The sequence below is a fragment of the Thalassophryne amazonica genome, chromosome 23 (assembly GCF_902500255.1).
Source record: "Thalassophryne amazonica chromosome 23, fThaAma1.1, whole genome shotgun sequence".
Classification (NCBI taxonomy): domain Eukaryota; kingdom Metazoa; phylum Chordata; class Actinopteri; order Batrachoidiformes; family Batrachoididae; genus Thalassophryne; species Thalassophryne amazonica.
The window spans coordinates 27,596,165-27,608,593 of NC_047125.1; the positions used below are offsets into that span (position 1 = coordinate 27,596,165).

Sequence of the window (12,429 nt, forward strand, 5' to 3'; positions counted from 1 at the left end):
CTGACACCTTTATGGTGTTGTGGAGTTTGTTCCCTCAGTGATTAAGAACCTTGACTCTCTATCCTCTTTTGTTCAGTCAGCAGTCAGAAATTGGGTGTTACATTTGACAAGGATCTCAAATTTGATGCACATGTTACCCGTCTTGTGCAATCATGTTTTTCTCATTTACGGAACATTGTCCGCCTTAGAAACATTGTGTCTCAAGCTAAGCTGGAAAGGTGCTATACAAATAAGCTTTACTTACTTATTTACTTACTTCCTACCTGTGCGACAGAGGTCTGAGGGTTGAGTATGAGGTTGCGCACCATCCGCTTAGAGACCCATCTGAACTGTGTTAGGAAGCTGGTGTTGTAGGTGATGGTTCTGGTGGGACTGGAGGCAGCTGACATTTTACCATAAATGATCCTTTCTAGAAGTGAACAGAGTTTATAAATGCTACACATTCGTCAGCATAATACCACAAGATCATCAGCATAAAGTGATGCCACAGCTGATTCTGCTTGTTGTGCCTTCTAGCGGTACCTACAGATCCTGCCCAATATCATTTGGAAGATTCCTCATTTTAGATATACCTTTCAGTTGTATGTACAAGGTATGCCCTACGTGCAATCACAGAATTGTAAAAGTCTTGTCTTTTCTCTCATCAGAATTTGGCACCATCTTCATACTAGAGATTATAGGTCATAGAAAGCCACCTCCACATTTTCTAATTAGTAATTTTTACCTTTTCCCACAGGGACCAGGGCTGGATCCAAACCATGACTACTTACCCAGCTCTCTTTCAGTCTGTTTGAAGTTGCTGCAGCTCTTGTATTCCTGAACCAGTTTATCCTCTATTCCCTGCTTGGACTTTGGGTCGAGCTCCAAGTCTGGAAGCATCAAAGGTAAACTTTGAACAAAAACTTTGTCAAAAAGTTTAAATATTTGTTTTAAGTTCCTAAAAGAAAATATAACTCATCGTATTTTCTGGTTTCATTTGATCTAAAGAAAAACTGTTGGGTTAAAACCAAGCATACCTGAACAGGAAGTAGTCCAAATCCAAGTTATTGTTAAATTATTGTCCATAGGCTGGGCTGCATGTATGTGTGTGTGTGTGTGTGTGTGTGTGTGTGTGTGTGTGTGTGTGTGTGTGTGTGTGTGTGTGTGTGTGTGTGTGTGTGTGTGTGTGTTGTGTGTGTATATATATATTTTTTTTTTTTTTTTTTTTGAGGCACCCTATATATATATATATATATATATATATATATATATATATATATATATATATATATATATATATATATATACAGTGAGGAAAATAAGTATTTGAACACCCTGCAATTTTGCAAGTTCTCCCACTTAGAAATCATGGAGGGGGTCTCAAATTTTCATCTTAGGTGCATGTCCACTGTGAGAGACATAATCTAAAGAAAAAAATGGGGGTGGAAACATCATACTCTGGGGGTGCTCTTCTGCAAAGGGGACAGGACGACTGCACCGTATTGAAGGGAGGATGGATGGGGTCATGTATTGCTAGATTTTGGCAAACAACCTCCTTCCCTCAGTAAGAGCATTGAAGATGGGTCTTCCATCATGACAATGACCCCAAACACACAGCCAGGGCAACTAAGGAGGGGCTCCGTAGTGGCCTGGCCAGTCTTCAGACCTGAACTCAACAGAAAATCTTTGGAGGGAGCTGAAACTCCAAACCTGAAAGATCTAGAGAAGATCTGTATGGAGGAGTGGACCAAAATCCCTGCTGCAGTGTGTGCAAACCTGGTGGAAAACTACAGGAAATGTTTGACATCTGTAATTGCAAACAAAGTCTACTGTACCAAATATTAACATTGATTTTCACAGGTGTTCAAATACTTATTTTCAGCAGTAACATACAAAAAGATTATTTTAAAAAATCATACATTGTGATTTCCAGATTTTTTTTTTTTTTTTTTAGATTACGTCTCTTACAGTGGACATGCACCTAAGATGAAAATTTCAGATCCCTCCATGATTTCTAAGTGGGAGAACTTGCAAAATTGCAGGGGGTTCAAATACTTATTTTCCTCACTGTATATATATATAGGGTGCCTCAAAAAAAATGTACCCAAAAGTACGGTACAATGAAATATGAATACCAGGGAATGGGTTTACTGGGAAATAATGGTGTCTTTCTCATTTCAGGAACCCTAAAGTTTGTTCTGCAAGACATTAAAGTACAGGAAAAATGGTACAGTGAACCTAATTCAAAGAACAAAAATCTTTGAGTTCTGTGCAACACATCCCAAGGGCTGGCTTGCATCTCTTTCCACACAAAATTCAGTCTCAGAGTGAACTAACTCCCCAGCAAATGACAAGGAGACTTGAATTTGCTAGGTGGTTCTCTGGAAAACTGGAGACGGATGATTTATTTCTTCAGACAAGGAGGTTACATTGATCATTGGGTGTAAAAGATAAAGGGTTAAAACATCAAAAAGGAAAGACTGACCTACAAACAGTGCATTGGGGAAAACTTCGGCCACGTGGTCAAGCAGAAAATGTTGAATATTGATTGTGCTGTCAAAATACTTTGGGTACATTTTTTGAGACACCTATATATATATAAGAGAGGATTTCTGACTATATATATATATATATATATATAGTCAGAAATCCTCTCTTATAAGAGTTATAAGAGAGGATTTCTGACTATATATATATATATATATATATAGTCAGAAATCCTCTCTTATAACGCAGTAAGTTGTTTAAAAAATTTCCTCTTTAAATGTCATTTTTTAAATAATTGTCTCTGTCTTTTTCAAAATACAAACATGTTTGGACTGACCCTCTTTGTCCACGACCATGGTAGTTAAGTCTCCATTGATAACATCCAGGAAGAAGTCAGCTGGGTTGTTGTGGGGCTCACAGACGTATCCTTGGAAACGAGATTTCTACAGTCAGGTACAAAGCTCATGTTCGGTGAAACGTGGAATGAAATTCAATCCTTACCGATGTCTGAGAAATACTCCAGTGCACTCTGTGCCGGCCCATGGTAAACCTGAAAACAGAACCGTTTAAAACATACCACAAATCATAACAGATTCAGTAATTGGGAGTGTCGACCAAGGGGCTTGGAGCTATCATGTTTATAGAGGGTTGTTGTTGGTGACCTGTTTTCCGTTGACCAGCAGGGTGAGGCGGTCAAACAGGCGGAAAATGGAGTATCGAGGCTGGTGGATGGACAGGATAATTGTGCGTCCGTGCTTTGCCATCCTGTAGGAAAAAGCGTGTGTTTAGGTCTGTGAAGTATCTTTCACACTACAAGTACATTTTGAAGTATCTTGTACACAGAAGGACCTTTATGGAGCCAATGCGCTGGACTTTGGGTCAGAACTCTGAGGGAACAATACCTCCTTAGAGGACCTTTCAAGATTTCTCTATCATGCAATGTAGTACTCAAGTACTGTTATAAATTGTTGGAATTATTTTTAGTCATTGCGATCTCTTCCATCACGCAAACTGTTAGTTTCAAGTAGTCCTAGTATTTATGTATTTATTTACAGTGCATCCAGAAAGTATTCACAGCGCTTCACTTTTTCCACATTTATGTTATGTTGTGTTACAGCCTTATTCCAATATGGAGTAAATTCATTTTTCCCTCAAAATTCTACACACAGAACCCCATAATGACAACATGAAAAAGTTTTTTATTTATTTATTTTATTATTTATTTGCAAATTTATGAAAAATACCCCCCCCCCCAAAAAAAAAAAAAAATTATATATATATATATATATATGTACGTAAGTATTCACACCCTTTGCTCAATACTTTGTTGATGTACCTTTGGCAGCAATTACAGCTTCAACTCTTCCTGAATATGAGGCCACACTGGATTAGTCAGTTATCTCCAACAGGAGCATATTTTATGGGTTCTAAATCAAATTTTTAGCTGAGTTAAAGTGAGCAGAACTAAATTTAGTGGAAGGTATTTGGTCCGATAAAACGAAACAATCTGAAAAGCTTATCCACAAACGTCAAAGTTAGCTTTGCTAATTAGCCGGTTAGCCGAGCTGTGCCCACCACTGATATTTACATACTATATTTGCTACACCCTGCAAGTGAAAACTGTTAATTACACTAACCACCAAAATCTGCTTTGACAATCCTTGATGTTGTCACGGTCAGAAAACATCTTTATAAGGTAACGCTAACCCAGACAACAAAAGATCATGTATGGAGAGAGTTCCCATGGCACCTTTTGAGAAGCAGCAGTACAGAGTTGGCTGTGCTGGCATCCAGACCCGTGGTGGGTTCATCCAGGAAGAGGACAGGCGGGTCTATTATGAGCTCCATGCCGATATTCGTCCTCTTCTTCTCTCCGCCGGAGATCCCACGAATCAGCTGAGTGCCAACCTGAACAAACACGTTTGTTCAAACATAACCCTAAAACAAGATCTAAGCCCTCAGATCTGAGCAGAGGTGAAAACTTCACCCAAGTATGGAAAAGCTTTTTATTACCCCTCTCCCTCTCCTTCCCCTCACTCACCCTGGAATCAGCCACTTTGTTCAGTCCCAGTTCCTGGATGAGATCATTCACTTTCTGCTCCTTCTGTTTCTGAGAGATGCTTGACGGCAGACGCAGCGCCGCTGAGAAGCGGAAGTTCTCTCTGACCGTCAGAGTTCCCATCACCACATCTTCCTGCAAACAGGGAAATGGTACCAAACGTTTTTATTCAAACTAGCTTTCATGGTGTTTGGTAGGACAGAGTCATAAGAGTCTGTATTTTTTACCCTTGATGTGCTGGGATTGGTTAATGTAGACAGTAGTATTAAGGGAGATGAGGCAAAGACTTTAGTACTCAAACTTTAGTTAAAGACTAAAATGGAGGGATGCTATGGGGACAGACTTGGCAAGTTAGACCTATCTAACTTTTGTCTAAAGGACTAAAATGTACACCAACCAGTTGAGGTAGTTTACGCCTGTTAATCCTGGTCTAAGGCCAAGATGGCAGCAATTGTGTTTCAAGACAGATGGAACGTAGTGCTTCTGTCGAGAAATTCTTTTTCGAGATCACAGAGGTTCTCTCAATCCAGATGTTCCCTAGCCCTGTTTGCAGACCATACATGGCATTTGCTCCTAGGCAAAGTTCTCAATGAACTCCCCCAAAAAGCATTGAAGGTTGGTCATAAATGCTGTTTTGGTCTAGTCAGTCCCATCTTCTCATCAAAGCCGCTGTAATTCTGTTAGCAACTTTCCAACGACAGCAGCAAAATCGACATATACGGCAGGTCGCTATTGTCCATCATCTTATCAGTCTCACCTGCACAACATATCCAGAGAGACACTTGAAGTTGGGAGGCTGAGGGGCTCCATTGATCAGGACTTCTCCAGACAGGCCTGCAGGATCCTTTCTGGCTGCCAGAACATCCAGGAACCTAATGGACAGTCATCATTTGAGGCCAATAGGCAAACAGAAGACTTGAAGCTGTAAATCTTCGGTACTTACGATGATTTGCCGCTTCCAGTCGCTCCCATGATGGCATTCAGTCCGGGCTTCATGATCCCACTGAGATAGACAAGATGATTGATTTTCTCTCACCACCATTGTAAAACTAATATGTACGAGTATCTGAATGAATGAATATGAAGTTGCATCAATACTAGAAAATAATGTCCTCAAACTGTACTCAACAGTGACCCCTGGTGGTACAACACAGCTGTTAAAATGAATCAAGTGCAAAGTTATGAAGCTGAACAAAAGAGAGTGAAACTACAAAATTCCATCAAACCAACAAACCAAATGTTGAACTTCCACACTGATATGGGAGCCAGCTGTTATTGGTTACGCAGTGGCGCTAATCCACAGTTTCTCCTCCACAGCCTTAAAATGTTTGTAAAGGTGTCAACGGGTACTTTTTAGTTATGAAATATGGCAAATACATTTTTTTAATAAAGTCAGAGATACAGATGAGACACCAGATGTGTTGTCAGTGTTGTGTGTTGGGGGGGGCGTAGCTGGATGTTTTGGTGTTCTTTTCTTTTCTTTGCTCTCCAGGTGGCATGAGGGCTGATTTGTCTGTTAAGAAGGTGCTGGCTGAAGAGTCTTCACCCTCATCAACATCATGGAAAGCACCTGTGATTGGTGCTCACGTGCAACCTGGACGACTTGCAGCTGAAGCAGATAATTGGATGGCGTTCTGCATTTAAGTCATGTGTGATTCAAGCAGAACTGCCGGGAACTCGACCTTGTGACGTTCGTTTGTGAGACGCTGAGGACCGCGCCTGGGTTTTGACACATCGAGCCCGTAAAGCAGGGAGGGGTGAGGACACATGCTGTCAGCACACACGAAAGGTAATTAAGTGTTTGAGTAATTGTTGATAGTAACTTGGTGTTTTGTTACACAGTATACTGGAATTGTGAAGAGAATTGCGCAGTTTGCTTCTCACTGCTGTGGCGTGAAGGATAAGTGATCCTCCACTTGTTGTGAGAAGCTGCTCATTTGCATAAAGTAAAAAAGGACACTGACCTGAGTGTGTTGCTGACAGCGTGTGTTTATTGGAAGATATAGTTGTATCTGTTGACTTACCTCACCGTCTCTTTGCTTCACAGAGAATCAGTTTGTCATGTCCACCTGGGGGGTGTTTGGCGGTGGTAGGAAGTCCAGGAGCGCCAGCTTTAATCCTTGCGGGCGCTGGAGAGCGAGCCGCAGATCACTCCACCAGAGGGACGTTGTTTTTATGTTTACACTTTTAAGCACAGGTGTATAATAAATAGTTTCTGTTTGGAACCGCTTTCTGGTTATTTTTAGCGCTGGGTCCTGTCTGACGCAGGTCCGCTCCTCAACCCGCGTCGACACATAACAGTCAGCTGATCTTCTACTGTTTAAAGTGGTCTCCACCTTTGACACAGACTGGTCAATGATTACACACAGCAAATAATAAAATACCAGCGATATGACGATTATTAACTCTAGACACACACACACGCCAAGTCTAGGAGTGTGTGCTGGTGCTGTGCTTCACCGCATCCATGACACCGCGGAACTGTCTTGGATTTTTGATGGTAGGCAGGCCAGCAACCGGATAGATGGTCCATCCGGTTGCTGGTTTGCCTACCATCCAAAACCCAAGACACACACACTCAAAAAACTGATGCATTGGATGAACTCAATTCAATTATGTGCAGGATTTCCATCTAATAAATATATGTAGCCCCAACTCAAATAAAGCACATCCATGCAAGATCATTTATTAGATGGAAATCCTGCCCATAATTGAATTGAGTTCATCGAGTGAGTCATTTGTTTGTGTGATACACTCAAAAACTGACTCACTGGATTGGATTCCATCTAATAAATGTATGTAGCCCCAACTCAATTAAATTACATTATCTTGCATAGGTGTGTTTTATTTGAGTTGGGATTACATTTATTTATTGGATGGAAATCCTGCCCATAATTGAATGAAGTTTATCCAATGTGTCATTTGTTTGTGGGATACACTCAAAAAACTGACTTATTGGATTGGATTCCATCTAATAAATATATGTAGCCCCAACTCAAATAAAGCAGGTCCATGCAAGATAATTTAATTTAATTTAGCTGGGACTACATATATTTATTAGATGGAATCCAATCTAATGGGTCAGTTTTTTGAGTGTATCACACAAACAAATGACTCTTTGGATGAACTCAATTCAATTATGTGCAGGATTTCATCTAATAAATATATGTAGTCCCAACTAAATTAAATTATCTTCCATGGATGTGCTTTATTTGAGTTGGGGCTACATATATTTATTAGGTGGAAATCCTGCACATAATTGAATTGAGTTCATCCAAAGAGTCATTTTTTTTTCGTGCACGCATGTGCGCGCGCACACACACACACACAAATACAGTAAGCTATATCGGCAAACCTGCAAACTGATTTGCATATTTTCCAACATCACAGTTGTCATAAATTGGGGGCTACTTTGTGCAAGATTTGGTGACATCTAGTGGTGAGGTTACATATTACATTTTGCCCTTGCCAGTTCCTGATTTGTTTCCTTTATCGTACATTAAAACACATTGATTTGTTGTTGTGGGTAATTATCGTTATATTCCATTCCAGTCCTTAAATTCTTCACACTGCAGCTTTAAAGAAAATGTTTGTTCAGGTCTGTTGGATGAGAATGTTTCAGAAGTTTTCAAAAGTGTGTGTTTGTTGGTTTAGGTTGTGTGCATACACAGAGACAAAGGACAGAGTTTCCTTCCTTTTGATATTGTACATTAAAGCGTTTGATGAGAGCTTTCATGTCCTCACATTGACCATCTACAAGAAGATTGAGGTCTTTTAACACATTGTGATCTATTCTTGTTTCTATCAAAGTTTCTCCTCTGATTCTTGAGGCTACTGACTTGAGGTCGATGAGGATGTCTTTGGTCACAGCCTTCTTCCAACACAGGCGGTTTCCCCCCACTTTTACTGTGTAGCAGACGTTGTGGAAACTAACGGTGGCACCAGATGGACCTGCAGACTGGACATGGACCCAAAAGGTAAATCACTTTAAAAAAAATCAGGCACATGGGCGGCATAACTTCACATCCCTGACTTTTCGAGCTGCTAAAATTAGCGTCAGTGAAGAAAAGTAGGAAGGCACCTGCTGTTCAGAGGCTGCTTTCAGGCCGAGCTCCATGATCACTGGGTTCTTCGACATCCTCCACCTCCCTGAAGAGGAAACGCTGAGAAAATGTTGGAGATCAAAGCCAGCATTGATGGTAAACACTCCATATGTTTCATGCTTTTACTACACCAAAACATAGTCCAGTCCAGAAGTACAAGAAGTACTCATATTTTGACTTGGATTAGGATTTGGATACATCCATATTAAAGCCTGACTGACACTGATTTTTGGGGGGTGATATTAGGGAGTAAAATATCATTCCTGTTACCGATATATACATAAAAACAGCAGTTATTCCAAACATTTTATCAATCCCTCATGACAAAGAAATCTAGATGAGTTTTGATGTTTTACAGTCTAAATGTGAACTTTATTATAAATAACTATACATATAAATTGGACTGGGATTAGGATTAGAGTGCATCCATATTAAAGCCTGACCGATACTGATTTTTGGGGAGTGATTATTAGGGAGTAAAATATAATTTCTGTTACCGATATATACTTTAAAATGGCAGTGATGCCAAACATTTCATTATCAATCCCTTATGACAAAGAAATCTAGTTGAGCTTTGATGTTTTACAGTCTAAATGTGAACTTTATTATAAATAACTATAAATATAACCAATGTACAGTACTGTGCAAAGGTTTTAGGCATCCCAGAGTTATAATAGATGTAATGTTTGATGCCACTTGCCCCCTTTGTTATTGGCATGTCAACACAAAATTAGTTCTAACAAAAGTGAGTATGTGAGCTATATTTTTTTATTCCATAAAAATGATAATAATTTCTTTGTAAGTCTACAGGCCATTTTAAAATACCACACAAATGACTGGAAAATGCAATTACTCATACTTTACCTCACGTTTTTCTTGAAATAGTTTTTGAGGTCCTGCAAATTATACTGTGGTGCAACTTTTATTCCAGAAAGTCACATGTAAATAGAACCCAGTTTTCACATCAGTTATCATTAAAGTTGACATTCATCACACATTTCATTTATTTCTGAATATTTATCAGGTTTTCATCATTTTTAAAATGTGTTTATGGTGCCTAAAACATTTGGACAGTACCGTAAGTCACAATGTCTACACTTGGATTGACAGTCACTGTGTCACATTGTATAAAAAAGGTGAGAAGTCTATTTTGGGGCCATGTAGCTGGCAGTGTAGTGACAAATCTGGTTGAAAATAAATGGCAGCTGCTCGCTTTGCCTCTGTCTCTTGTAGATAATGAGACCAATGCCCTCGGACTGTTCTCCACTGAACAAATTACATAAGGACAGTATATTTCTGCCTTGATTATTTGGGTCACTAAAAGTTTTTATATTGGCTCCAATTCAATTCCTTGATTTGCCCAAAGAAAACTAGCTGTAAAAATACAAATCCAACTATACTTGTAAACTGATCATCGTACAACAACTGCATGAATGTGCATAAAATGTAGAACGCTCTGCCGTTTAACCCTCCCTGAAATGTTGGTGAGCAGCAGATTCATGATGTTTAAATAGAGAATGTCTGCAAACAGTGCAGTTCAAACAAACCACTCGATGTGTCCGTGTGTGTGTGTGTGTGTGTGTGTGTGTGTGTGTGTGTGTGTGTGTGTGTGTGTGTGTGTGTGTGTGTGTGTGTGTGTGTGTGTGTGTGTGTGTGTGTGTGTGTGTGTGTGTGTGTGATTCAGGACGATTCCGTTTTGTGTGCCGACTATTATTAGGATAAATAATGTAAGAGAAACATCTCTTACCTGGTGAGATAATGTGTGTCTGTTGGTCGGATCCCTCTGAGTGCTGTGCGTGCAAACAGTGTGTGTTCAGCCCCACTTTATGACTGAAGGCGGTGTAATATTTGATAAGATGGAGCAATGACACTGTAAACTTTTTAAATTGCATTTGCTCTATTGTCTCTGCCTGCTCAGCATGTTCGAAAGTCAAAAATGCTGGGTTACTCAAAGGTTTATGTTCAGCTTTATGGTTTTAATCACTGGCTCGGAAGGTATTGTTTCTGGATCGATTGTTGAAATCTTGACTAGGCATTCGACGCTTCTATGCTTCTTCTATTCTCCTACATTTTTCTGTTCTTCTACTCTTCTGTTCTTCTGCACTTCTTCCAGGGGTTGTCTAGCAATCTGTGCATTCTGCAAAAAGTCCAGAACAGCCGTCCGGTCTACGGTCTATGGCCATCGGCCTGTTCAGTAAACAAAATTTTGAGTCTATCAGCGCTACGATAATTTGTCCATTGTCAAGCATAAATTCCATCAGCCTAAAAGCTAACAAAGAAGAGTGCGGAGTTTCAACATAAATATGGCAAGCACAAAACGTAAGGAGAAAGGTGGATGGGAAAAATTAAAAGAAAAGTGATTTACCAACTGCCAACAGCAGCATAATGTTAGGCAGGGCTGCCAACTCTCCGGCATCTGGCGTGACACTCACGCTTTCAACATCAGTGCAATGTGAAATGAAATGTCACGCCAAAATAAAGATATCTCCCGTTAATTTTTTCTTGATGACTAGATTTGACTAGACCAGACCACACTGTTTCTTAATGAAAGGAGAGGAATTTAAGGCGTGCACACAAAACAGCTGTTAACATCTGCTGACATCATTCTGACTGTAGTATTCTCTGATTATTGATTCGGCTGAAAACTTTGCACCTGATATGTCAGCAACGCGTGAAGGGTTCAGAGAGAGTTCCAGCAAATCTTTGGAGCTTGTTTCTGAGTCTGCCACTTTTTGGATGACAAAGATAAGCCAATAAAAAGCCTAACTTTGGGTCCCTTGTCACTACAGATGCACAACCCCAATTCCAATGAAGTTGGGATGTTGTGCAAAATGTAAAAAACAGAATACGATTTGCAAATCCTCTTCAATACACTACAAAGACAAGATATTTAATGTTCAAATTGATAGACTTTTGTTTTTGTTTTTGTGCAAATATTTGCTCATTTTGAAATGGATGCCTGCAACACATTTCAAAAAAGTTGGGACAGGGCAACAAAAGGCTGGGAAAGTTGATGAATGCTCAAAGAACACCTAATTGGAAACCGCTGAGTGTCATGATTGGGTATAAAAGGAGCATCCCCAAAAGGCTCAGCCGTTCACAAGCAAAGATGGGGTGAGGATCACCACTTTGTGAACAACTGTGTGAAAAAATAGTCCAACAGTTTAAGAACAATGTTTCTCAATGTTCAATTGCAAGGAATTTAGGGATTCCATCATCTACAGTCCATAATATAATCAGAGGATTCAGAGAATCTGGAGAACTTTCTACATATAAGCGGGAAGGAAGAAAACCAACATTGAATGCCCGTGACCTTTGATCCCTCAGGTGGCACTGCATTAAAAACCGACATCATTATGTAAAGGATCTTACTGCATGGGCTCAGGAACACTTCAGCAAAACCATTGTCAGTTAACACAGTTCGTCGCTACATCTTCAAGTGCAAGTTAAAACTCTACCATGCAAAGTGAAAGCCATACATCAACAACATCCAGAGACGCAGTGTCGCCTTCTCTGGGCCCCGAGCTCATTTGAAATGGACAGACACAAAGTGGAAACGTGTGCTGTGGTCTGATTAGTCCACATTTCACATTGTTTTTGGAAATCATGGACGTCGTGTTCTCTGGACAAAAGAGGAAAAAGACCATCCAGATTGTTACCAGGGCAAAGTTCAAAAGCCAGCATCTGTGATGGTATGGGGGTGTGTTAGTGCCCATGACATGGGCAACTTACACATCTGTGATGGCACCATCAATGCTGAAAGGTACATCCAGGTTTTGGAGCAACACATGCTGCCATCCA

At 40.0% G+C, this 12,429-nt stretch overlaps 1 protein-coding gene across 3 annotated transcripts in view; it reads right to left on the minus strand.

Annotated features, from left to right (window-relative positions):
• LOC117505473 (broad substrate specificity ATP-binding cassette transporter ABCG2-like) overlaps window positions 1–12,429 on the minus strand; it is a 37,486-nt gene that overhangs the window by 11,326 nt on the left and 13,731 nt on the right. The window contains exons 1-12 of one of the 3 annotated variants that reach the window (XM_034165138.1): window positions 10,376–10,488; window positions 8,607–8,674; window positions 8,365–8,483; window positions 5,469–5,528; window positions 5,283–5,397; window positions 4,508–4,660; window positions 4,217–4,374; window positions 3,129–3,231; window positions 2,968–3,016; window positions 2,804–2,893; window positions 771–869; window positions 264–409 (exon numbers count right to left, since the gene is read on the minus strand). In XM_034165138.1, the coding sequence (XP_034021029.1) occupies window positions 264–409; window positions 771–869; window positions 2,804–2,893; window positions 2,968–3,016; window positions 3,129–3,231; window positions 4,217–4,374; window positions 4,508–4,660; window positions 5,283–5,397; window positions 5,469–5,528; window positions 8,365–8,483; window positions 8,607–8,663 (1,149 nt within the window). In that variant the 5' untranslated portion in view covers window positions 8,664–8,674; window positions 10,376–10,488. Of the gene's footprint in view, window positions 1–263; window positions 410–770; window positions 870–2,803; window positions 2,894–2,967; window positions 3,017–3,128; window positions 3,232–4,216; window positions 4,375–4,507; window positions 4,661–5,282; window positions 5,398–5,468; window positions 5,529–8,364; window positions 8,493–8,606; window positions 8,689–10,375; window positions 10,489–12,429 lie in introns of those variants that run through there. The other 2 variants (XM_034165139.1, XM_034165140.1) reach the window with 2 other exon arrangements.